General features: G+C 40.8%; 1 protein-coding gene across 4 annotated transcripts in view; it reads left to right on the top strand.

Moving 5' to 3' along the window:
- Positions 1–27,333, top strand: part of BCAT1 (branched chain amino acid transaminase 1) — a 116,647-nt gene that overhangs the window by 61,367 nt on the left and 27,947 nt on the right. For all 4 annotated transcript variants that reach the window (XM_018048394.1, XM_018048393.1, XM_013964159.2 and 1 more), the window contains exons 4-6: positions 236–346; positions 2,662–2,781; positions 23,706–23,869. In XM_018048394.1, the coding sequence (XP_017903883.1) occupies positions 236–346; positions 2,662–2,781; positions 23,706–23,869 (395 nt within the window). The remainder of the gene's footprint in view (positions 1–235; positions 347–2,661; positions 2,782–23,705; positions 23,870–27,333) is intronic.

Consider the following 27,333-nt stretch of genomic DNA (forward strand, 5'->3'; position numbering starts at 1 on the left):
CCAGCTCCTGCAGTACAAAGCATAACTCTGAATTCCCTCCAGATCTTGGTGATAAAGGGACTTCTTTCTATCCCAGGGACTAAAACCAGTCTGTCTGGCTTTTCTAGATTTAGGGTCTGTGTCAATAGCTTTACATGGTGAAGGTGATGAAGAGCCATAGAAAAGTCAGTTTTCAGAACATGGGGATTGTTTTCATTTATTTACCTTCTAACATTTATTTTTCTTTTATCTTCAGTTATTTGAAGGATTGAAGGCATTTCGGGGAGTAGATAATAAAATTCGTCTGTTTCGGCCAAACCTCAACATGGATAGGATGTATCGATCCGCTATGAGGGCCACTTTGCCGGTACGTAAATTAGGAATTTCTCTTGTAATGGGTCACTGAATTCCACCAAATGAAACATTGCTGAGTATTTAGATCAGTATTTACTATAAATCATATGAGTACTGAAGTTATTTCTGGTCTGTTTTTCAATCAGTGAGGTAAAAATGCAAGAAGTAACCGTCTGGCAATTCCACAATCTATTTCTTTGTGAGTGTCTGTGAGGATTTAATGTGTATGTGGAAGATAATAGGACAAGGAAAAATTATGCCTCAAACTGAAATAATAAAATTTAAAGACTATATGAAGTTGTAGTATGAAATACGGTGTACCACACAGATAATTAGGGAGTTTTCCCTAATTGCTTAAGATGCTACTAAAAAGTATGCAGTGATTTAATTAGTTGTTTTGACATTTTACCCCAAGTTTTATTAACTTTTTTTTTTAAAGGATATAAAAATGTTTTCTCATAGCCACTGGTTCCTGACTATACCATTGTTTGTTATGGAGCAGAATTCATTCTGAGGTGGGTTGGAAGACCCTAAGGTTCATGCCTAGGTAGGAGGTAACTTAGATTACTTTCATTCCTCGAGATGTGAACAGGCTGCCTTTCTAAACCGAAAGAAGTCTTTTCTCCGTTGAGATATTTCATTTGTCCCTGACCTTCACCTGAAGGTCTTCAGTTGAAGAAACTCAAGTGATGACTCTTTTTTTAGTCAGGCTCTTCCTTCTTCTTCCTTTTTGTTTTATTTTGGCTGTGCGGATTCTTCGTTGTGGCAGGCAAGCTTAGTGGCCCCACAGCATGTGGGATCTTAGTACCCCTACCAGGGATTGAACCCACGTCTCCTACATTGGAAGGTGGATTCTTAACCACTGGACCACCAGGGAAGCCCTTCCTTCTTCCTTTTGGAACCCATGCTTTACCCACTTTCTTCAGAGGCCATAGTATAGTAGCAGAAGGAACATTCAGGTAATTTCTTTCAATTCAGTCCTAGTTCTACTCTTTACCCGTTACAGACAAATCATTGGGAAATCCTTTTAAAATGAGGACAGAAGAAAAGGGAAGTAACGTTTATTGGACATCAACGCTGCCACAAACTGCGTTATGTGGTTTTACATTCTTTGCATTTTCAATCGTAGCAGTGAGCCACTGCCAAGAAGGTATGCCTTGCAAATTTTAGCAGCACCTTTGCACAGATTAAAAAGCTCAAGCCCAGAGAGGTTAGATGACTTGCCTAAACTCACACAGAATAAAGGGACAGGGTAAGAACGTTGATGTAAGTTTTAAAATCCCTAGTCAAGTTCTTTCCACTAAATCTTACCTCTAGACAGGAGTAAGAGAAACCCTGTACTTGACACAGGGAGCTGGTATGTCCCAGATGATTGGCAGTCCTGATTTCTGGAACGCTGCTACACTGTAATTGCTGTTACAAGTTAGTACTTCGTAGCCAAATCCTGATGTCATGAACTCTGTTCATATGTGTTTCTGACTCATGTGTACCTTGAATAACCCATCACATCTCTCTGAAAGTATGTTTCTTTGCCCTGCCAAATAAGTAGAAACTACTTATTTTATAAGCTGTCACCTATTTAGTACATAAAACCCTTTTTCACCTTCCTGAAATGAATTACTCTTCGCTTTTACCCGTTTTCTTATTGTATCATTGGTTTCTTACTGATTTTCAGGTTATCTTAACGTTTTCCAGTTACTATCCTTTGTTGGTTATACTACCAAAAAACTTCACCCAGCGTGTCACTTTTTTTATCTTTTGAAGAATAGCAGATCTTAAGTTTTAAATAGTCAAATTTTGTCCGTTTTTTCCCTTAATGATTTATGCTTTATGTCTTTTATTTAAGAATTCTGCTTTAAGGTGACAGTGATGCTTTGTATTTTTGTTTTATAGAAATATTAATGTTTTCTCACATTTAAGTATGTCATCAGCTACAGTTGGTATTTGGGTTTGGTAAGAGGTAGGGAACCACTTATTTATCTTCCTTATGTGACTAATCTATCATTCCATCACAATTTGAGGAGGAAAAGTCACAGAAAAAATTGCTTGGTTTTATATTATTAGTTATAAATTTTATATATCTATTGGCTTACTTATATTTGGTACTTTTTTTTTTTTTGGTCCATACTACTTGGCTTTGCACAACTTTAGTTCCCTGACCAGGGATTGAACCTGGGTCACTGCAGTGAAAGCACCAAGTCCTAAAGATTGGACCTCCAGGGATTTCCTTCTTAGTACTTTTTAACAGTCAAAGCTCTCAGGAGGATCAGTTCTTACTGCTACAGTGGAAAAACGTTGCATTATTCATTGTGTTTTTCATTCCTTCAGGCGTTTGACAAGAAAGAGCTTTTAGAGTGTATTCAGCAGCTTGTGAAATTGGATGAGGAATGGGTCCCCTACTCAACATCTGCGAGTCTATATATCCGTCCTACGTTCATTGGAACTGAGGTGCAGACCGACTTCCTATTTCGGGGTACTTTGGTGGGCGATTATCATTGTTTATGCTTGTGTGAAACTTCTAGTACGAAGTTTGAAATAACCCCCGAGTAGCATCACTGATGCTCCTTTCCCTTGATCATTAAGACTGTAAACATTTACTTTAAAGGGCCGGATAGTCAGTATTTTAAGCTTTGTGAGCCATATGGTTTCTGACACTACTCAGCGCTGACACGTGGTACAAACACAGCCACAGCCACCGCCACCAACATAAATGAGTAAAGCAAGGACCGAGGCTGTTTGCCTTTCCCTAAGACTAACCGCAGTCTCCTCAGTTGACCTATTTGGGTAGTTCTCCTCCAAGGTAAGAGTGGTCATGGTTTTGAAATTTGGAGGAGAGCGATCTCCTGTTTTTTAATCTTCATTTTCTTGAAGTCTTGGGATTACTTGGTAAGGAGTGGGAGTGAAGGACATTCTTCTCCCATAGAGAATGTTGAAAATAAAGTTCACAGTGGGTATCAAGGAAATACTTGAGAGCTAGAGAGACAGGTTTAAACCACGTGGCTAAGAGATCTCCCAGTCGTTCAGTCTACTGGTTGCTGACCTTTCAAAAGAAGGACATACTTGAAGTGACCACGGCCATCTGTGTGGGTGAGTATGTGATATAAAATATGAAGACCTTGTCCCCGTCTCCTTCCTCTGCTGAGCAGGGTTAGGCTCTATGGAGAATGGGTGATGTGAGGGGGGTGACTGATTGTAGATGGTGGGTGAGGAAGGTGTGGCGTATGGAAAATGGGACAGGCAGGGCATTGCTATAGTAGAGGCATTTTGCTCTCTCTGGGGTAATTGTATGGTTACCATATTTCCACTGGGTCATATGAATGTAAGCAATAGAGAAATATATAAGGCCAGAGGATAGGTACCTAAGTGGTCCTTTGGCATCCTTTTGATGCCTTTTGAAAGACTATTAAGCATCTGGATAATGAATTTCATAAATTGCAGTCTTCCTAATAACTGTTAAAGAATTGGAATAATTTAAAGAGTCATCTTCTCCTTAAGTTTCTGATATTTTAATATTATTGAGTTTTAAAAGGGCTTCTCTGGTGGCTCAGATGGTAAAGTGTCTACCTGCAACGCAGGAGACCTCAGTTCAATCCCTGGGTTGGGAAGATCCCCTGGAGAAGGAAATGGCAACCCACTCCAGTATGAAGAAGCAGTTTTTAAAATTTTCAAAGCACTACCTTCTAGTGATCTGGGGAGCTTTCCCATTCTAAGATCTGATTCTTCCAGTCTTAGTTTGTTGAGAGTTTTTGTCATAAATGGAGGCTGGGTTCTGTTGAATGCTTTTTTAAAATGTCTTGACATGATAATGTGGTTTTGTCCTTAATTCCATTATAATGTACTATATTAACTCATCTTTAGATGTTAAAACAAACTTGTATTCTTGGGCTAAATCCTACTTGATTATGGTGAATAATTTACATTATATTTTGCTGTATGCATTTGGCAAATATTTTGTTAAGGACTTTTGTGTCAGTGCTTATGAAAGTTATTGGTCTATAGTTTTCTAATATACCTAGTTCTGTGATTTAGTCAAGTCTTTAGGCTCCTGAAATTCTGTAATGTAGAGTTAGACAAGCTTTTAAGTCTGATTCTATAGTCTGGCTGATACTCCCAATAATTTACTTTATTGATGGTCTTCATATATTTTCATATGAATTACCCAGATATTGTTTAAAATACACATATTTATACCAATCCCAAGATATTCCAGTTGAATATTCTGTTGCTCAACCAAATTTAAGAACCTCAGTGACAAAAATCCTGCCAAATAGTCCCCTCCCATGGCACTCTATCAGCTTATATATTTGATCATACTTTGAACCTCTGGATCAAGAATTTTTAAATATCTGCTTTCCAATTAGTAAGCTAAGAATTGAAAGAAAAAACTGATAGCATTTGATGTCAGCATTGTTTGTGTTTGGTTGCTATGGTTATATCAACTAGAATCTTCTAATTCATGGTACAGGCAGGAAAAAAACAATCACCAGGCATTCAGAATGAGCATGTTACAAATAGCATTCAGTAAAGCAAATAGATTTAAACATTTGCAGACCACACAAATGTTGTATAGTTCAGTCTGGTAATTATCACACCTTGCCTTTCCATGGTATCTACATTTGATACATGAGATGAAGGCTGGAGGGTTGGTTGGTGCCCATGGGTTCCAGGTCAGTGGGATTCTTCTATCTGGGACGACTAACTTTTTCTTGCCTTTTTATGTTACTTGCTTCTCTGATGGCTCTGTCTTGTCTCTGCCTTCACAGAATTGCAGGACCACCTCTATATCTGTTATCTGGTATTTTGGTCTTATGTGCAGCATCTGGCTAACATCTGTCATTTCATCTTCTTTTCATGGTTATCTTAACTGATTAAGTGGGTCTTTTATCTAAGAGTTACTTTGAGTCGGGTAATGTTTAAAGTGATGTAACCACTAACTTTGTACTCAGTCTCTAGTCTCTGGTATGGCACTCACTTGTGTATAGAGAATATTCTGTATTCTTCAAAAGACATATTTCTACTGGGCCCCAACTCAACCTAAATAATCTAAATCCGTGGATCCAAGATCAAACGCTCTGCTTTTAAATAAAGTCTCCAGAGATTTTTAAAAAACTTGCAATAGAATCGCCATCCCAAGTCTTGTGAAAGAATTAAAAATATGTCTTGCAGTCTTTAACACTTTATTTCCTCCAGGAACTGCAAACTAGTACCAAGGTGGAAATATTTTTATCTTTGAAAATTTCACTTCATCCTAAGGGCAGAAGTGTTGTTTTCACTTTCCTGAGCTGTGACATAGACTGTTATTAATTACTGCTTCTCACACTCAGTAAGGCTTAGTAGCTGCCATATAATCTGAGAGTAACTCTGACACCAACTTATGAATTTCATACATTTTCAAAGGTACTGTACTTCTTTACGTGTCTTATAATCAACAGTTTCTTCATTTTAAAAATTATTTTACCTAAGTCTGACTCTTTGCGACCCCATTGACTGTAGCCTGCCAGGGTCCTCTGTCCCTGGGATTGTCCAGGCAAGAATACTGGCGTGGATAGCCATTACCTCCTCCTGAGGATCTTTCTGACCCAGGGATCGAACCTGGGTCTCCTGTATTGCAGGCCGATTCTTTGCCATCTGAGCTACAGGCAAGTCCTTATACCTATGTACCAGTGTTTTTGTGTAATTCTTCACGTCTTCTGGCCTTCTTTGGTAATAATTGGATTCATTACTAAAATCCTTTGAGATTTAGGATGGTAATAAACAGAAGAGTATTTATTGGGACATGTATTAATAACTAATTATTTAACTAATTAAATAGCCAGTGAGTAGAGATTGTTGAAAAAAAGTTTTTTTCTAAAGTTTACATTATTAAAAAAAAATACTGAACAGTATTACATAAGCTTTTTGTAAATATAGAGACTAAAATCATTCATGATCCCAAACATATTCTGATATTAAAAGAGAGTTTTGGTGGCTCAGTGGTAAAAAAATCTTCCTGCCAATGCAGGAAACCTGGATTCAGTCCCTGATCCGGGAAGATCCCAAAGCCTGTGCAGCACAACTGTTGAGCCTGTGCTCTGGAGCCCGGGAACCACAACTGCTGAGCCCTAGCGCTGCAACTGCTGAAGCCCATGCACCCTAGAGCCCGTGTTCCACAGCAGGAGAAGCCACCACAACTAGAGAGTAAAAGTCCACATGGCAGTGAAGACCCAGCAGAACCAAAAATAAATTTTAAAAAAGAGAATTTCAGCATCATCTAAATCAATATCTTCTGAAATATTTACCGGTAGTTAAGAACTTAGAAATTAAAAGCTGGAGTGTTTCAAACTGCTGCTGATTGTTAATTCAAAATTAGATAAAACCTAAAATCATATTTAAATTAAAAAAATTCATGGACCTGTCATTCTTTTCCTTTTATCACCTTGTAAAGTCTTTATATTCCATATATAATTTTACCTATAGTCATAACAATTTCCATGAAAAGAATTCCCTTTATTCATAGCCCTTATTTATTTATGCTTATACATCTTATTCTTTTCCCTTCACAATTAGCCTCTAAATGAAAGAATCTGAACAGATTTGAAAACTGGTTATCAGACCAGTAATTTGTAATCATTCACTTGGGTTTTGTCCATACTTTAAATGTATTCTTTTGCAGTCCTTTTTGAGATTATATATGTATCTCATTCTGCTGTTATACACCACCTTAAAATCTTACTTGCATAACTGTTAACATGTTTTGTATTAACAGCCCCCTTTTTAGTATCTTCAAATCTCAATTATCTGTTTTTAGAGATACAGCTTGTTTGCATTGATTTTGGTCTGTGATGATCAGCTTGCTGTTATCAGGCCACTCCCCCATATCCTCTTGAGGCTGTTCTTGTTCTTTCAGCATTATCACAGGAGATGATAGCTATTTGTTATTCTCTGTATTTTTACTTTGAAGTGTTGGTGCACTTAGTTAATAATGATACCCCTCAGTTCATACCACTTACCATTTTGGGGCAGAATGTGACCATCTCTTTGTTTTTTTAATTCCCTTTTCTATCCCTTCTTTCAGTCTCTGGAAATCATTCTCATGTATTGAATGAACATTCTTTTGGTTTATATATGTTTTAAGTATCTCTTATTACCTTGCTGCTGCTGCTGCTAAATCACTTCAGTCGTGTCCAACTCTGTGCAACCCCATAGACGGCAGCTCACCAGGCTCCCCGGTCCCTGGGATTTTCCAGGCAAAAACACTGGAGTGGGTTGCCATTTCCTTCTCCAATGCATGAAAGTGAAAAGTGAAAGTGAAGTCGCTCAGTCGTGTCCGACTCTTAACAACCCCATGGACTGCAGCCCACCAGGCTCCTCTGTCCTTGGGCTTTTCCAGGCAAGAGTACTGGAGTGGGGTGCCGTTGCCTTCTCCATCTTATTACCTTGGACCCCCATAATTAAAATCTATATAAATGGTTTTGTCCCACACACCTCACTGTCTCTTAATGTTTTCCCTCCATGCTATGTTTCTCATTTCTATCCAGGTTATTATGTATAGGTCCAGTCCATCACCTTTTAAAAAAAATGTTTTATTTTGTATTGGGCTGTAGCCAGTTAACAAACAATGTTGTAATAGTTTTAGGTGAACAGCAAAGGGACTCAGCCATATATATGCATGTATCCATTCTCCTGCAAACTCCCCTCCCATCTAGGCTGCCCCATAACATTGACCAGAGTTCTATATGTTATACAGCAGGTCACTGTTGGTTATCCATTTTAAATATAGCAGTGTGCAGATGTCCATCCCTAACTGTCCCTTTCTCCCATCTTCCCCCCAGCAACCAGAAATTCATTCTCAAAGTCTGTGAATCTGTTTTGAAAGTAAGTTCATTTCTATTACTTCTTTTCAGATTTCACATAATAAGGATCTTATATGATATTTCTTCTTCTGTCTGACTTAGTTCACTCAGAATGATACTCTCGGGGTCCATCCATGTTGCTGCAAACTTCTTTCTTTCTCTCTCTATACACACACACCCCCCCACATCTTTATCCATTCCTCTGTCATTTATCCATTCCATGGGCATTTAGGTTGCTTCCATGTCTTGGTTATTGTAAGCAGTGCTGCAATGAACATGGGGGTGCATGTATATTTTGGGGTCATATTTTTCTCTGGATAGATGCCCTGGAGTGGGATATCAGGGTCATATGATAAGTCTATTTTTATTTTTTTAAGGAGCTTCCATTCTGTTCTCCCTAGTGACTGTACCTGGAGAAGGCAATGGCAACCCACTCCAGTGTTCTTGCCTGGAGAATCCCAGGGACAGAGGAGCCTAGTGGGCTGCCATCTATGGGGTCGCGCAGAGTCGGACACGACTGAAGCGACTTAGCAGCAGCAGCAGCAGCAGTGGCTGTACCAGTTTACATCCCCAGCAAAAGTGGAGAAGGATTCCCTTCTCTCCACACCCATTCCAGCATTATTTGTGGACTCTTTGATGATAGCCATTCTGGCTGGTGTAAGGTGATATCTCATTTTAGTTTTGATTTGTCTTTCTCAAATAACTAGCAATGTGGGGCATCTTTTCATGTACCTACTGGCCATCTGTATGTCTTCTTTGGAGAAATGTCTGTTGAGGTCTTCTGCCCATTTGTCAATTGGGTTGTTTGTTTTGGTGCTGTTAAGTGTCATGAGCTGTTTGTAAATTTTGGAGACTAATCCCAATGGTCATATCATTTGCAAATATTTTCTCCCAATCTGTGGGTTGTCTTTTTGTTTTGTGTTTCCTTTGCTGTGCAAAAGCTTTTGTGTTTAAGTAGGTCCCTTGTGTTTATTTTTGGTTTTATTTCCATTATTCTGGGAGAGACAGTCCATGACTTCTAACTCTATTGAGTTCCCCATGCTGGACATGTACTACATTTTGTCCTGGTTCTTTTACTGGGATTTCACTTCCCTGTCCCCTTATATGATACTGCAATGAGCAGTTTGAAAATACATAACTTAGTGAATTGCTGAAAGAGTTACCATTTCCCTGAAAGATACCCTAGGCTCACCTTACTTTTCAATCTCAAGAAAGTCCTGCCTCCTTTTGTTCAGGGAAATCCTGTTTCTCTGATGAAACACAGTGGTCCAGTCTGTTGTCATATCCATCCCCTGACATTGTGAAGCTCTCCTGCGTGCTGGGCACGACACATAGGGCCCTTCCTGCACAAATTGACAGCAGCCCCGTGAGGAGGTGCCATTGGCATCGCTTTAGAGATGAAGAAACTGAGGCTACCCAGGTGAAATCAGAACCCCTTTGCTCTGTTCTGGAGCATCCCTTATGGGCTGGTCTTGGAATGCGGTGCTAAGCAAAACCACCTCCCTGCCTTCATGGAACTCAGTGTCTCATGGAGCTTGTGGAGTGTCAGATCCATGAATGAATGTATTGGTAGATGGAGGTCACTTTTGTGAAGAAGTGGGGGTGTGATTCTATAAGAGTGCTTATGGAAATGTAACTCAGATGGGACTAATAATTTCTTTCCTATTTTTTTTCTTTTCTTTGGTAGCTTATTTTGCCAAGCATGACAATGCCAATCTCCACTTTAACCCTGCACCCCATCTTTTTTAAAACTATTTCTTTATTTTTGGCTGTCCTTGGGTCTTTCTTGCTTCATGGGCTTTTCTCTAGTTGCAGCGCACACACTTCTCGTTGCCTGGCTTCTGCAGAGAATGGCTCTGGAGCACAGGCTCAATGGTTGTGGCACAACAGGCTTAGGTGCTCTGAGGCATTTGGGATTTTCCTGGATCGGGGATTGAACCTGTGCGTCCTGCATTAGCAGACAGATGCTTTACCACTGAGCCACCAGGGAAGCGCCCCCCTGCCCCCCATCTTGTAATAATGTTAAGTCTGCCTTTGTGTCTGTTTTGTTTCCTTCCCTGAGCTCTCAGCTTTCTTGCTCTCAATTATATTTGACAATAATCACTGCAGATTTTCTATATTGTACTGTGTATTTTACAGTATGTAACATGTATCCAATAACACAGATGTAGAGTCATGCTAAGCCTAAATTTCATTCACAGTGCTTCTGAGTTTAAGAATATCAATTTTCACATGCAACTTGCCAGTGTATTTCTGAAATTTTAAGCGGGGAGGGATTTGAGGGAAGGAAAACCTTGGTCAAAAATTAAAATAGTATCAAAAGTATACATTGGAAAGAAAGTTTCCTTCCTACTCTTATTCTGATCCAGAGTCCACTGTTCACCTTCTTCTAAGCAATTCCTGTTGCCAGTTTTCTCATATCCTTCTAGAGATACATATTGATAAATATACATACCCATACCTGCTTACATGTGTTTGTATGTTAAGTATTAGCCTTCTTTTTTATAAGATGGCAGTAATTCTTTCTTCAATTTTTGCCAGTAATCAAGATTTTTAAAAACTACATGAAACACACCGACTCCCACCCACCCTGTCCCCACCCCCTGACACACAAGGTTTTAAAAGATAAAAATGAAAATCTGAGGACCCAACACCCTATTAAGATTAGAATATGTCTAGGACACTTGACACTCTTTTAAATCCTTTCCTTTCACCTCTCCTACCCTCCCTAGTACAGTCATGCAGCCATCCCTACTCCCCTGGGGCCACATGTCTACAAATGGACATTTGAGTTATTTCCAACTGTTCTAAATAAAGCTGTTCTGCACATCTTTGAATGTATCTCATGGTAGACATACATACATACATCTCTTTAGTGTACCTCAGAGATGAATTGCTGGGCCAGAGGTGATATTCATACACACATATAATTATATATGATATATAAAAATATATCTATGTCTTTACTAACTACTGCCAGTTTTTTAAAGTATTTGTACCATTTCACTCCCACCAGCAATGTATGAAAGTTCCATTTGCCTCATATTCCTGCTAACATTGGTGTTATCTTAGTAATTTCGCCCATTTAGCGGCCTTATCTCTTTGTGGTTTTAATTTTCTCCTCTCTGAGGCCAAATTATGTTGAGTACCTTTTCACATACTGACTGTCAGAAATCCTTTTTATGAAGTGCCTTTACAAGTCTTTTACCGTTAAAATATCAGTTTGTCCACATTTTGCTCTCATTTTCCTAACTGTAAGCTATTTCATTGTACATTATGCCATACTTAGTTGAATATAGGATGCCACAAATTATGAGGCAGCACTGTTTTATGCACTGATGTGGAAATACATTGCCAATTACACCACGGCACGGCACTTTTCTAGATAGTGCTGAGTGATTGTGAATGAGTCATACCTGTCTCTCATTTTTTGAAATGCATATTGTTTTCTGAGAAAATCTGCAGTTTCTCCTGCCATCAGGTGCACTGCTCAGCTTGTGACAGGCATATTTATTTTTACATGTATCTTAATAACAAAAGCTAACAGCATTATCTTATGGGTTTCTGCTGACCGTAGGTCCCATTAGAAGACTTGGTTGGTGCTTTGCAAGAAAATATTGAATTGCACTGTTTAACATTATTAACACTTTACTAGCGTGTGAGATGAGTGCAATTGTGTGGTAGTTTCAAGATGTTCAAGCTGGTTTTAGAAAAGGCAGAGGAACCAGAGATCAAATTGCCGACATCCACTGGATCATCAAAAAAAACAAGAGAGTTCCAGAAAAACATCTATTTCTGCTTTATTGACTATGCCAAAGCCTTTGACTGTGTGCATCACAATAAACTGTGGAAAATTCTGAAAGAGATAGTAATACCAGACCACCTGACCTGCCTCTTGAGAAACCTGTATGCAGGTCAGGAAGCAACAGTTAGAACTGGACATGGAACAACAGACTGGTTCCAAATAGGAAAAGGAGTACATCAAGGCTGTATATTGTCACCCTGCTTATTTAACTTGTATGCAGAATACATCATGAGAAATGCTGGGCTGGATGAAGCACAAGCTGGAATCAAGATTGCCGGGAGAAATATCAATAACCTCAGATATGCAGATGACACCACCCTTACGGCAGAAAGTGAAGAGGAACTCAAAAGCCTCTTGATGAAAGTGAAAGAGGAGAGTGAAAAAGTTGGCTTGCTCAGCATTCAGAAAACGAAGATCATGGCATCTGGTCCCATCACTTCATGGGAAATAGATGGGGAAACAGTGGAAACAGTGTCAGACTTTATTTTTTTGGGCTCCAAAATCACTGCAGATGGTGACTGCAGCCATGAAATTAAAAGACGCTTACTCCTTGGGAGGAAAGTTATGACCAACCTAGAGAGCATATTCAAAAGCAGAGACATTACTTTGCCAGCAAAGGTCTGTATGGTCAAGGCTGTGGTTTTTCCAGTAGTCATGTATGGATGTGAGAGTTGAACTGTGAAGAAAGCTGAGCACCAAAGAATTGATGCTTTTGAACTGTGGTGTTGGAGAAGACTCTTGCGAGTCCCATGAACTGCAAGGCGATCCAACCAGTCCATTCTAAAGGAGATCAGTCCTGGGTGTTCTTTGGAAGGAATGATGCTAAAGCTGAAACTCCAGTACTTTGGCCACCTCATGCAAAGAGCTGACTCATGGGAAAAGACTCTGATGCTGGGAGTGATTGGGGGCAGGAGGAAAAGGGGACGACAGAGGATGAGGTGGCTGGATGGCATCACGGAATCAATGGACATGAGTCTGAGTGAACTCCGTGAGTTGGTGATGGACAGGGAGGCCTGGTGTGCTGCAATTCATGGGGTTGCAAAGAGTCAGGCACAACTGAGCGACTGAACTGAACTGAACTGAACATTAATACACATATTTGTTTCACTAATACCAAATACATGTCCCATTCCTGTTTTGCTTCTTTGTAGTAATTTTTTGGTGCTAAATCAGATGCAGTTTTTTGAAGACATTCTGTATGGCCTATTCAACATTTGTAGCCTCACCAATGCCCATAGACTATTGGAATTGCCATCAGTATGAACAGCTATTTCTAAGTCTGAACAACTTTCCCATGATTGCTCCTTAGCCAGTAGCAATTATAAAATGCTGTGCCCAGATTTTTGACACATTAAATGTAAAAAAGTAGACATCTTAGAATCTGTGAAAGAGTGGTGTCATTTATATAACCAGTGTCCTATTGATCAACCATTATGTTGTCAATATAACAGACATAAGAACTGTAATTAATTGATACAGTGTGCAGCATAGGAAAAATTGAATTTGGACCTTTAAAAAGTGCAGACTTTCTTTACAACATTTATGCTATAGACGTATCCCCTAGTGCACATAAAGACAGACATTCAAGGATATTCATTACAGCTCACAAAATTTGCTTAGATTTTTATAAGAGTAAGAGGAAAGATGTCCAGTTTTGCTTTGGGGCCATTACTGCTGGTTAGTGACCATTTGTTGGGATGAGGGAACGTGAAGGAGAGGATTTTATTTGTTGGAGTGACAATGGGTAGAATCAAGAGTTCAGTCTTGGACGTGGGAATTTCAGCCAGTGATATCAAGTTGGTGGGTGGATACACCAGACTGGAATTCAGGAGAGATTTGGGAGTTTAAGTGCTACATTTTTATCTTTAGCACAAAATGCCTTTACGGTCTGGGGCTTGGATGAGGTTCTCAAGGAAATAGCTGTAGAGAGAGGTGTTAAGAAGGCAAGGAATGAGATCTGAGGCAGGCCAGCATGTAGAGAAAGGGAGAGGAAGACGAATCAGCTAAGGGGTCTGAGAAGTAGCAGCCTGGAAAGTAGAAAGAAAAACAAGAGGCCTTGGTGTTCTGTGCCAAATGAAGAGCATGGAGACGCAGTGAACTGTGGCGAGTCCCACCCACAGGACCAGTGCCACGAAGCCCAAGACCTGATAACTGGATTTGACAACGTGGAGTCCTTGGGGCTCTTAAACATCTTTCAGTGGGGTAGTGGGACTGGAAGCCTGAAGTGGACTAGTAGAGGATGAGAGGAGGGAGGTTGTGATTGTGAGTATGCATTAACCTTGTGAGGAATTCTGCGCTGTAGTGCAGCAGAGATGGGTGGGTGCTTGGCAGGGGGGCAGGTGATGAAGGGAGAGTGTTTTTTTGAGGCTATAGGTGAGATGGCGTGTTTCTAAGCTGATGTCAGTGATCTAGAAGGAAGAGGAAACTGATCAAATAGTCACAAGATTTCCCCAGTTCTCCTTCTGTCATGCATCTACTTCTGAAGGTGACAGTGTGAGCAGGCAGTGCCATGTACAGGATGGAGGGACATCCAAGTACCCCCTGCCTTGCTCCTCAGCTTGCGGTTCTCCACGTGACATTCAGGTCACCGGAGGGCTCTTTCGTGAGGGTGGCATCCTTCCCCCTTCCTCAGCCAACTCACAGGCTAAGGCTACTGCAGTTGCCAGCTCCCTCTGTTGGTCTTACCTGTTGCTCAGTTCCAAGCCCAGTGCCTTGCTTGGCTCAGTCCACTAAACCAATCTGGATGGAATCCTGCTGTCCAGGTCTGAGCACTGAGGCTAGGTCAGTGAGGGGACCCTGGTTCTGAGGCGGTAGCATCCTGTGGCATTTTCCTGGCATCCAGAGAAAGGGCTGGCAGACATTTGCTGTTAAAGGCCAGGTGTGTGTGTACACGCTGAGTGTTTTCAGTTGTGTCCAATTCTTTGTGACCCCGTGGACCGTGGCCTGCCAGGTTCCTCTGTTCATGAAATTCTCCAGGAAAGAATACTGGAATGGGTTACCATGCCCTCCTCCAGATCTTCCTGACCCCAGGGCTTGACCCCACGTCTCTTGATGTCTCCTGCATTGGTGGGTGGGTTCTTTACCACTAGCACCACCTGGGAAGCCAGGTAGTTCAATATTTTTGGCTTTGCGTTCCTTGCAACTATTCACCTCTGCCTTTGTAGCAAAAAAACAACAATAGGCCGCACATGAATGAAAGAATGTGTTCCAGTGAAACTTAAAAACAAAACTGACAGTAGGCTGAAATTTGCTGACCCTTGATCCTGAGTTACTTTAGAAGGGAAATGAAGCATGGCTTTCCTAAGAGTGATTCATTTTGGCTCTCCTTGGGTACTTCCTCATCCCATATTCTTAGCCATTTACTTAATAATTCATGCTGAAATTTCTATTTATGTTTCACATTTACCAACCTATATTTTCCACATTGTCAGTACAGGAATCCTTGCCTTTTTTCCAAGGACCAACACATTCTCCACGGTTCCAACACTGAGTGTTTACTAGTTCATTGCTCAGATCTACAATCATTTTAATGTCATCTGAATGTCCTGTAAATTGGTATATGTTGAATTTATTTACCATTATTACTATTATCATGTTTTATTTATTTAAAAATAGTAAAAATTGGTATTTATTGCATGCATAAAAAAGATCAGACCCTGGGAACTTTCAACAGATATCTAATTTAATCCTTACTCTAACCTGGTGAGCTATTATTAGTATATTATCACTGCCTTTACATAATATTAGATTGTAAAGTGTTCTAGTCTTTCTCACCTGAGCTTTAGTTTTCTTTTAACTGTGTTTTTCTTTTTTAAATTTTAACATTAACTTTTTATTGAAAAATTGAGAAAAAAAAAAAAGAGCTGAGTGGTTAGCCTGTCTAATATTAAATGTATATTGTCTTTCTCTTTGAATAGGACTGAGAAACAAACTCAGCCCTGTCCCCTACCTGTTTTATAGCAGGTCTCAGAAAATTCTCGGCGTTTGTTTTCCCCATGATATTCTTTCAGTGTCTATATTAACTACTCATTAGTCTGAAGGCCAGCATTAAAGGAAATCAAGCAGGAAACAGGAACGTGTTCTCTATGACATCAACTCAACAGATAAGGATTAACATCAGCTTTTTACAAATAAAATAATTCAAATTTCCTAAGTAGTTATCTAGGTTGGTTTCATAGCCCTTTTCCATAAATGTCTTATTAAGATGGCCAACAGTTTATCCAATGTCTAGTCAGTACCTGGTATAATAAACAACAGAGGATGCTTTGTGTAGGGGCAAAGAAGGTCCTGCACTTCATGGAGTGCACAGATGCCTGAGTGGTAGAGAATTAAATAAGCAGTTGTAAGAAAGCACGATGGGTATTTTGTCTACATTTGAGGAAGTGCTGGATGCTGTAATACCGTGTAACACACACACCTAGGCTTGTAACTGGAGCTCATTTCCTGAAGTGACAGTTAGATGACATTTAAATAGAGATTGAAGGGTTTGTGTTACCTAGAGAGAGGGGTTGTTTCAATCGGTTTGTGTTGCCACAGAAAGTGAAAGTGTTAGTCGTCCGACTCTTTGCAATCCCCTGGACTGTAGTCCGCCAGGCTCCTCTGTCCGTGGAATTCTCCAGGCAAGAATACTGGTGGAGTGGGTTGCCATTTCCTCCTCCAGGGGATCCTCCCGATTCATGGATTGAACACACATCTCCCACATTGTGGGCAGATTCTTTACTACCTGAGCCACAGGGAGGCCTGGTGCCACAACAGAATTTCAAAGATGAGGAACTCGGGATCTTAGTTTCCTAAGTGAAAGTGAAGTTGCTCAGTCGTGTCCAACTCTTTGCAACCCCATGGACTATAGCGTACCAGGCTCCTCCTTCCATGGGATTTTCCAGGCAAGAATACTGGAGTGGGTTGCCATTTCCTTCTCCAGGAGATCCTCCCAACCCAGGGAAGATCTTCCCAACCGGGTTTCCCACATTGTAGGCAGATGCTTTACCATACTTTCCCCCTGCAGTGGAAGTGCAGAGTCTTAATCACTGGACCGCCGTGGAAGGCCCACAGATCAGGTGCCTTAACCACCGGAATTCATTTTCTCAGTTTTGGAGGCTGGAAGTCCATAGTCAAAGTGTGAACAGAGTTTGTCTTTGGTGATGCCACACTTCCTCGCTTGTAGGCGTTCACTTTGTCACTCTATAGTGGGAGGTCGCAGGGCACATATGCTCTGGTGTTTCTTCTTATAAGGATAACAGGACTACACAGGGGGCTCAGTAGAGAATCCATCTGCCAGTGCAGGAGACACAAGAGACTCGGGTTGATCTGTGGGTCAAGAACATCCCCTGGAGGAGAATTTTGCAACCCACTCCAGTATTATTGCCTGGAAAATTCCATGGACAGAGGAGCCTAGAGAGCTACAATTCATGGGGTGGCAAAAAGTCAGACACGGCTGAACACGCACAGAGTCCCACAGTCCCAACAGGATTGGGACGCCAGCCTTTTAACCTCATTTAACTTTACCTCCATTAAAGCTTTATCTCCAAATACATTCACATTGGGGGTTAGGCCTTCTACCTATATATTTTGAGTAGGAAAGCAAGGAGGAACCCTAAAGGATTCCATATGGTTTGAGCAGAGGAAGTACAGAATATGAGAGTGTGATGAAGGCTGAGGGTGGAAGGAAGGTCTGGTTTGAACTCTCTTCACATTAGGAAATCTCGAGAATTTCACGGATTTATTTATTTATTTATTTTACCCCTCTCTCAAATTCTGATATCAAAAAAAAGAGCTCTGGACTAAGAGTAGAGGGATGTCCAGAGCTTAATAATGGAAACTCTGGGTGAATCATTTGAGCCTCAGTTGCTTTAGCTTAGAAATACTCCTGGATTGTTGGATTTTCTGCGAAAATGGCTATGGAATGTCTTGGAAACCTGAAAGTACCGTGTAATTATTGAGGGTTGCTAATTATTATTTTAATCTTAAATCAGATCAGCTAGTTTTCCTATAAACACATCTCATGACTTTGGTGTCCCTCCCCTATGTGACTCACACTGAAACCCTAAATGGGTCACCAGCCAGTCCTATGTTTCTTACAGCATCCCCTTAGTTCATTGTTCTTGTTGTTGTTTTTTTCTAAGATAGAAACTTAACAAAAAAAGTTAATTAACCAACTTGGCTGCAAGGCCAATGGGGGCTTTCATGGCGGCAGATGGACTCTGGTTGGGGTGCGAGGGTTTAGTTGCCCCACACCGTCTGGGATCTTACTTACCCAACCGGGGACCGAACCCGTGTTCCCTGCATTGCAAAGTGGATTCTTAACCACCTGCCTACTAGGGATCCCAGTTCAGTATTCTTCGTCATTTTCCCCTCTATCTAATCTTTTTTAAGAACTGGCAGAATTTTTTTTTTAAATTAGTCTACTCTTTGGATCAAAAAAATAATTTGGAGCACCCTAAAAATTTCTTTTTGAAAAATGTTCCCCAATTATTTCTAATTATATTTTTTCTTCTGCCCCTTAATTGCCTTGCCCAGCAGAATCGTTCTCAAGCCTCTACATGGCAGCAGTGCTTCTCTGCCTTCCAGGCCAAAACATGGACTATTGAGTAGAACATGGACTATTAAGTAGTACATTTCTGAATGTACATTTCTGAATGCCCGCTGCAGATGGATCACCCTAGAAGTCCTGCCTTTCTATAAAGCAATTTTCTAAGTGGCACAGAAGTCATTTCCACTGTGAAATGTGTCTTTATTTTCCATCACACTCAATTGCCCTGTTATTTTGTGCAAAATGTACCCACACTTAATGCTCATATATGTATTTATTTTTGTTATTTGTGGGGTATAACTTAAAAGAGTATATATTTTAATATATCAGAATTTCAACTTCAAAGTCAATGTGGTCCCTTGAGACATTATAAACTTTGCATCTAAAATTTTGTATTTCTCATTTTCTGAGGGATTTCTTAAAAGCCCCTTTCAGTTGTTTATGTATTGAAATAATCCAAGAAACTAGTAGAGGAGAATTTTTTAAAAATCAATCAAAATAAGACAGTGAAACTGGTCTACATAACTTATCAGCTGTTACTATCCATATTTTTCTTTATGTATATGGCTTTTATTTGATTTCAACCAGAATCCTGATCTTGTGATCCTAGAGTGTTGTTCATTGCCATTTGATTAATGTTACGCTACTACTCTTTACTGCAGGGATAGTGCAGAATTTAAATTGCTTCCCAGGAAAGAAGGGAGAACTGAAGGACAAATGCTGAGGGGAGAAACAGATCCAATCACCAAGTTCCCTTCCTGATCCCAAAAGTTACATTCTACTTACTCTCACTTATGAAACAGTGTGATCATTTTCAGTAAAGTCACAGTTCTTTTCATGGAAAGATATTTGACGTAAATAATTATTTAAGGATGAAGGTGACACCACTACTTAAAGTGCTTGCAAAATATGAATTGACTTTGCTTAAATTTCAGAACTAAAAGTTAGTACACATTAACACATTTTCTCTCAGCATGGAAAAATTCTAGTCTATAATCTACCTGCTTGCTAAGAATGGTGGTGGTGGTTTAATCCCTTACTCATGTCCAACTCTTTGCGACCTTATGGACTGTATAGCCCACTAGGCTTCTCTGTCCATGGGATTTCCCAGGCACGAATACTGGAATGGGATAAAGATATTGTTTAAAGATTTTTATCAAGATATTCTTCTCTAGAAATAGATTTAATCTGTTATTCTGTTTTTCATCTGTTTTCTCTCTACTGCCACCTAGTGGATTAAATGCAAGTTTACCTGTCAATTAAAATCAAGGGAAGGAAATGAATAACATGAAATTTATCCATGATGATGAGTTATTGTTACTTTTTTTAGTAGAGTGTAGGTTGCAAAAAATACAAGAGTGAAAAAAGTCCAGGCATTCATGTGATATCAATAATAAAATGCTTATCAGCTTATCCATAAATAAGGTATTTTATTTAGAACATTAGAAGCTAGGTAAATTATTGATACTGTGTCCTGCGTATTGTATTTCTAAATTATGTTGAGAAGCTTAATTCCTTATTATAATGGTCAATAATTTGTTTTTTTAATGTGAAGCTTCAAAGCCCCCCTGATATGAAGTGTACTTACTTAACTGACAGGTAAATAAAAGTGCAGAGATAAGATAGTCAATTTTTATCAAAGTTGGGAAGAAAGGCAAATACGTGTGTTATTCTGGGAATTTCTTTTTCCAAATAATGAAACCAGTAAAAGCAAATGGAGTTTAAGTCTCATTCTTTGTAGGGGTGACCTTTTCAGCCTCCACTAAAGAACAAACCCAAATGAGCAAAAAAAAACCAAAACCTGTTGTTATTTGCTGGCTGTTTGGCTGAAAGTTTTCACTATTGTCTCAGGTCCAGAGGATCTGTTAACAAAATAAGCCATGCGTTATATACAAATAAACAATACAAATATTTCTTAGAGAACTATCTAGTCTACTTTCAATATTCTAACATAAAAGAAAAAAGAAATAGAAACAGCAGAGGAGAGCAATAGAACATACATCACCAAATTGGATTTGCCAACATCCGTACTTTAACAGCACTGGGAAGTCTCGAGTGACAGCGGTCTGGAGTTCAGTTAGGAAAAGTTCCCAGGCAGCGTGTCCGCTTTGTGGGTGAGACTTCAAAGATTCCATTTCTCCCACTTATAATCTCAGGATGCAAACTGATACGTTCTCATCAGTTCAGTTCAGTCATTCAGTCGTGTCCGACACTTTGAGGCACCATGGACTGCAGCACCCCAGGCTTCTCTGTCCATTGCCAGTTCCCAGAGCTTTCTCGTAAACTCATGTCTATCGAGTCAGTGATGCCATCCAGCCATCTATCTCATCCTGTGTCATCCCCTCCTCCTGCCTCCAGTCTTTCCCAGCATCAGGGTCTTTTCCAGTGAGTCAGTTCTTCGCATCAGGTGGCCAAAGTATTGGAGCTTCAGCTTCAGCATCAGTCCTTCCAATGAATATTCAGGATTGATTTCCTTTAGGATTGACTGATTGGATCTCCTTGCAATCTGAAGGACTCTCAAGAATTTTCTGCAACACCACAGTTCAAAAGCATCAATTCTTCAGTGCTCAGTTTTCTTTTTGGTCCAGCTCTCACATTCATACATGACTACTGGAAAAGCCATAGCTTTGACTAGACGGACCTTTGTCGGCAAAGTAATGTCTCTGCTTTTTAATATGCTGTCTAGGTTGGTCATAACTTTCCTTCCAAAGAGTAAGTGTCTTTTAATTTCATGGCTGCAGTCACCATCTGCAGTGATTTTGGAGCCCAAGAAAATAAAGTCTGTCACTGTTTCCATTGTTTCTCCATCTATTTGCCATGAAGTGATGGGACCGGATGCCATGATCTTAGTTTTCGAAATGTTGAGTTGTAACAGCCAGCTTTTCCACTCTTCTCTTTCATCAAGAGACTCTTCCCTTTCTGCCATAGAGTGGTGTCATCTGCATATCTGAGGTTATTGATAAATCATGGTCAATCTGCCAGCAAAACTGCGGCAATGGTATTACGTTAAGTTTTTACAATGCTGTTTCCTTTTTTGGAGAAGGAAATGGCAACCCCCTCCAGTAGGCTTGCCTGGAGAATCCCATGGACAAAGGAACCTGGTGGGCTACAGAGGCTGAAAGGACTGAGCAACTAACACTTGCTTTGTTACGCAAATCTTGGAATGTTACTAAGTCCTAGGAGTGGTAGGCCAGACCTCCTCAGAGGACTTGACAAATTACAAGATCTTCTCCCTATCTATCTACTGTGTTTCTCTTCTAACACTCACAGCAGGTGTGGCTGACACCCACAGCAGTAGTCAGGGCTGTATCCATGTAGGTCAGAAGCAAGGTCGGAGGCCTGCCCTGCTCTGTCTCTGAAGCCTAAACAAGACTATTTAATTTCCCTAACACTGATTCATTTCTTTGTCTTTTTTTTTTTTAATTTGAACTTTTTATTTTGCATTGGAGTATAGCCTATTGACAATGTTGTGACAGTTTCAGGTGGACAGCAAAGCGACTCAGCCATACATAGACATGTGTCCATTGTCCCCCAGACTCCGCTCCCATCCAGGCTGCCACATGACATTGAGCAGAGTTCCCTGTGCTATACTTTAGATCCTTGTTGAATACAGTTGCGTGTTCTTGTCAGTCCCAAACATGCAAGCTATCCTTTCACCCCATCCTTCCCCCATGGCAACCATAAGTTCATTATTTAAGTCTGTGAACTGACTCATTTCCTTGACTTGGTATCTGTCGCTCTTTATCCATTTCCTTTGGGGCCAGCCAAGCCGTGTGTGACCCTCAGGTTCACACACTGTGTGAATGGACTCAGCTTCCCATTTCGTAAGCCTCTCTGGTGGCATCAGAATGCACATGTACAAACACATTGTATCAGGCTCACACATCTTTTGCCTACCTGATTCTTCATCTGGGCGTAAGTAGTGGGTGAGGCTCCTTGAGCTAAAAGGTGGCAGGAGAGGAGATTTAATTGAAATTCAGAAAAAAAATATATCCCCAGGCCCACTTTTAGCCAGTTTCATTAAATATTATAAAAGTCACGAATTGGCTGAATTTGAGTCTCCCATTATTTTCACACCAGATTGCTACCCCATCCAGGCAGACTAGGCTTCTGTTTTGAAGACTCAATGTATGTATTCTATTGTCCAAGATTTAATATAATAGTCTTAATTTGTTTGCTTACCTGCATGGCCTATAACTAACTGTACAGGATAACCCAGCAACCTTTAATGCCTTTAGAATATGTAGCCCTCAAAACTTTTTAGTCTCTCAATTTTTCTGTTTAAAAACCAACTGAGAGTAATTACTTTTGTGCTGAAGAAATTTATGATTGCATTGTTGGCTTGTGATTTTCTCAGTGTTTGTGGGGAAGGTTGTTTTCTCTGTCATTCCTAATACGAATTCCTAAGTCCTTCGTCCTGTGTCTTTTGGTGGGCAGGGGCCCGGGTGGCGGGGATTTGTCTTGTCTGATGTCTTTGTTTCTAGTGAAGCTACAGTTTTGGTGTCTGTTATCTGTCACAGTCCGATATGCTAATGGCACTTTCTCCAGCCCAAGTCTGCTGGCACCAGAGTGTTATGAACGAAGTAGAAGGGCAAGTTAGAGAAGCAGATGTTAGGTTTCACCCCCCAAAACTGAAATCATGTCTAGGTTCTTTCCTTTTTCAGTTCCCAATCAGTGCAATCCTGAAAGGTGTTATATGGCTAGTTGTCAAAAGTATATGGCTAGTTGGCAATGTACTGGTATTCCCAGGAGGCTCATTGGTAAAGAATCTGCTGCCAATGCAGGTGCCCCAGGAGACGTGGGTTCGATCGCGGGGTCAGGAAGGTCCCCTGGAGGAGGAAATGGCAACCCTCTCCAGTATTCTTGCCTTGGATAATCCCATGGACAGAGGAGCCTGGCGAGCTACCGTCCATGAGGTCACAAAGAGCCAGACAGGACTGAGCAACTGAGCACGCACAAAAAACCTACTAATAAAACAGTAGACAAATTTGCCTTTCCTTTAAAATCATAACTCTGAAAGCAAAGCAAAATGGAACCAAGTCTTGGTGTTTTCTTCTTAAAAGACCATCAGGCTTTGTGTAACTCAGCTTCAGAAGTAACAGCTGTCATTTGTGGCTTCTGGGAGCTGTTGCAGATATGTTATAGACTTTGAGACTGGCATCTGCCTTTTAGATTAACAGTTGTGTGCACTTTTACTATATTCCAGCCTTCTCTGGGAGTCAAGAAGCCGACTAAAGCCCTGCTCTTTGTAATCTTGAGCCCAGTGGGACCTTATTTTTCCAGTGGAAGCTTTAATCCTGTGTCCCTGTGGGCCAACCCGAAGTATGTAAGAGCCTGGAAAGGTGGGACCGGGGACTGCAAGATGGGAGGGTAAGTTGATCTGTGTTTCTGTCTAAAGGATAGAGTCCCTTGTGACCATTTAGTTATGACCATTTGACTTCAATACAAATTATATATATTAGTATTCACACTGGAATGTTCATTTTTATTTCGTGTGTGGCCTTCAGTGGTTTGAATGTGCTAGCTGTTTGAAGGATAACCTCTGCGGCCCTTTGTAAGGGAGAAACATTGACTGTTAACACATAAGCAAGAACTAAAGTAACTAAACCAGGAATGAAATCAGCGCTTTGGATGAACTGCCCGGGATGCTGGTCCCTGGCCGCAGGCTGACAGTTGGCATTCGAGAGCATCTGGTGTTGGGGCGCAAGCTCTCAGTCGGCTCCAAGGAGCCCTGTCTGGGGAAGGTGCCTGCTTCACTGAAGTGCTGTCTTCATTCCCGCAGATTGCAACCATATCTGCTGCCAACTGGCTGTGGGACAGCCCTGCTTTGGCTCGGTCAGGCCAGTCTCATAGGCCATATGTAGCTGACTGGAAATAAAAGAGCATTTGAAAGTGTTAGACAATTTCAGGGGTGGACTTGGCCGTGAATCGGGAATGCCCCGACGGGTGAACAAGAATAGCCGGGTTACCCAGCCTGGCTCTTCCTTTGGAAGAGCACCAGCTGGCCTGCAAGGTGACTCAGTGGCAGTCTTCTGGGCCCTGGTGCAAACTGTAAAGTCTCAGAGCCCTGGGAGAGAGAAAGGATGTGGTGCTGACATGCCAGAGAGACCTTGACAGCTGGCTTTGAACCCTCCATAGACTTTCTATTTCTCACTTTTCTATCCCCAAAAAGGCATGGTGGTAAAATGCTATGTCCTGTCATCCCTACTGGCATTCACTCACTAACTGCATTCCCTCATCGGGTCAGAAAAATCCTGACGGTGGTGGCTTAGTTGCTAGGGTGTATCCGACTCTTGCAACCGCATGGACCGCAGCATGCCAGGCTCTTCTGTCCATGGAATTGTCCAGGCAAGAATACTAGAATAGATTGCCATTTCCTTCTCCAGGGCATCTTCCCAACCCAGGGATCAAACCCAGGTATCCCGCATTGCAGGCAGATTCTTTACTGACTGAGCTATGAGGGAAGCCCAGGAAAAAAAAGAAAACAATTCTGATGGAGTTCATTAAATAAACTAAGTCACTTTATTCCGTGTTGATCTCCTTCCTAAGTCCTAGGCTAGCCAGGTCAAAAACTTTTTTGTTTATTCTCTCAATGGCTTCTTTACCTTTCAGACTTATTCACAGAGCATATCTGTATTAGTCTATTAAAACTTCTCTCCGTGCACAGTGCGGTAAAGCAACCGTCTTGATGAAGAGATAACATAAAATTTTTTCCTCTTTAAATCTTACTCTCTAGCTCCCCCTACCTGCCTTGGGAAAAGATAACATGGAGACGCAAACTGCAGGGGATCCTTTAGTTTGGTGTCTGGGCAGATGGTTATTTGTTACAAAGATGATATTGAGGCAGTCTCATAGAATATATGATCATTAAAGAGCAATTAAAAATCAATACTTTCTGTACAACACAGAGACTGAACTCTGGTGTTACTATGAACAACTAGGGTTTCAATATTGTCTCATCAGTTATAACAAGTGTACCCCACCGGTGTGAGATGTTAATAAGAAGGGAAATGGCAATTGAGGAAGAAGAGTTATAGAAGCTCTGTTTTTTGCTCAGGTTTTCTGTAATCTGCAACTTCTCTAAGAAATAAAGCCAACTATAAAATAAATTACTAGTTTGACTCATTAGGCTCATGTGGACCAGAATCAGTGGACATTGACTTGAAATTTCTTAGAGAAGAGAGTATTGGGCCTCATACATAAAAGCAAAACTGGCAAGAGGGCAGGCTTGAAGCAGAGAGTGGATTCGTCACAAACCCGCCTGTTGCTTCCAAGAGTTTCAAAGCTCTCTGCTCCTGTACTCCCAACCTGGAGGAGCACAGGGAAACAAATGATTTTGCATCTGCCGTCATTCAGTTTAGTTAAGAGAGACATTTGGCGGCACCCTTAGATTTATGTATTATTGTTCTTTTCTAGACCTGACTGATTCAGTGCTGTGCTGGGCTTAGTTGCTCAGTCGTGTCCGACTCTTTGCAACCCCATGGACTGTAGCCCTCCAGGCTCCTCTGTCCATGGGCATTCTCCAGGCAAGAATGCTGAAATGGGTTGCCATGCCCTCCTCCAACTTATTCAATAGTTACCTTCTAATCTTTTTTTAGTATCTCTGTAGTCAATTGGTAGTTATTAAATATCTATTGACTTTCACGAGCTCAAGAATTTTCTGCTTTCTGTCTAAGTGAGTCTGAGGAAGAGAGAGAATATATGTATTTTTTAAATTCTAAGATTAAATTTTTTAATCTTAGAACTTTTTGAACAGATTAATTTAAATTCTAAGCCTTAGTTTCCTCATTGATAAAGTGAGGGTAATAATGCCCACTTTACCTGTGAGGATGAAGGAGGATAATGTGAAGTGCCTAGGATCCTGGCTGGCACTTAGGGAGCTCTCAACAAGTATGGAGTTAGAACCTGGCAGTTTCCAGTGTGGATCTGGGAATAAGAGATACCCATAAATCGTGCACATATCTGCATGATCTTATGCAATTAAGTCCTTTCTCCCTACAAGTCCTCAAAAGTATAATAACATCTGGGTTGTGTTAACACAATTTGTTGAAATAATGGGGTTCAGAACCTAGCACCCTGCCTGGTAGGTGGTACTCCCTCAACAGACAATAGTTTATATTATGAGGCTCTCTTTCTTTCTGGTTTTATCTCCTGGACTCTCTCCTAGGAGTAATCAGTTAGATTGCACACAGTAGGATTTACTCTTTTGGAGGGATGTATTTAATATTCCTAGTCTCCCAGATTCCACATTAAAATTATATGTAGACAGTTTTCCTACTTTTTCATTTTCCTCTTTCCTCCAAGGACATGTGTTTTCCTTCTTAATATTGGCAGCATGTGGAAGGAAGCCCAAGTATATTACCAAAGTATCAATAACCCAGTGGACATTAATAATACAGTTTACACCTGAGAGAGAATTTTGATACACATTTGTATTGGGGGAAAAACACACCTATAAATGGACTTCCCTGGGCTCAGTGGTAAAGAATCCACTTGTCAGTGAGGCAGATGCAGGTTCAATCCCTGGGTCAGGAAGATCCCCTGGAGGAGATACCCACTCCAGTATTCGTGCCTGGGAAGTCCCATGGACAGAGGAGGCAGGTGGACTACAGTCCATGGGGTCACAAGAGAGTCGCATATAACTTAGCAGCTAAACAAGAAGTAGACAGTAAAGAGCTGCATGCGGGCCTGTTGGCTCCAAGCCCATGCTCTGTCTACAGACTCCCTGCAGGCTGGTCTGTACTCCTTAAAAAGTATTCATCATTGAACCCAGTGACTGCGTATTTGCCATTAGTTCTGAATATGGGTGGTCTGATGTTCTATGGTCATTAAGA

The sequence above is a fragment of the Capra hircus genome, chromosome 5 (genome assembly GCF_001704415.2).
Source record: "Capra hircus breed San Clemente chromosome 5, ASM170441v1, whole genome shotgun sequence".
Taxonomy (NCBI): domain Eukaryota; kingdom Metazoa; phylum Chordata; class Mammalia; order Artiodactyla; family Bovidae; genus Capra; species Capra hircus.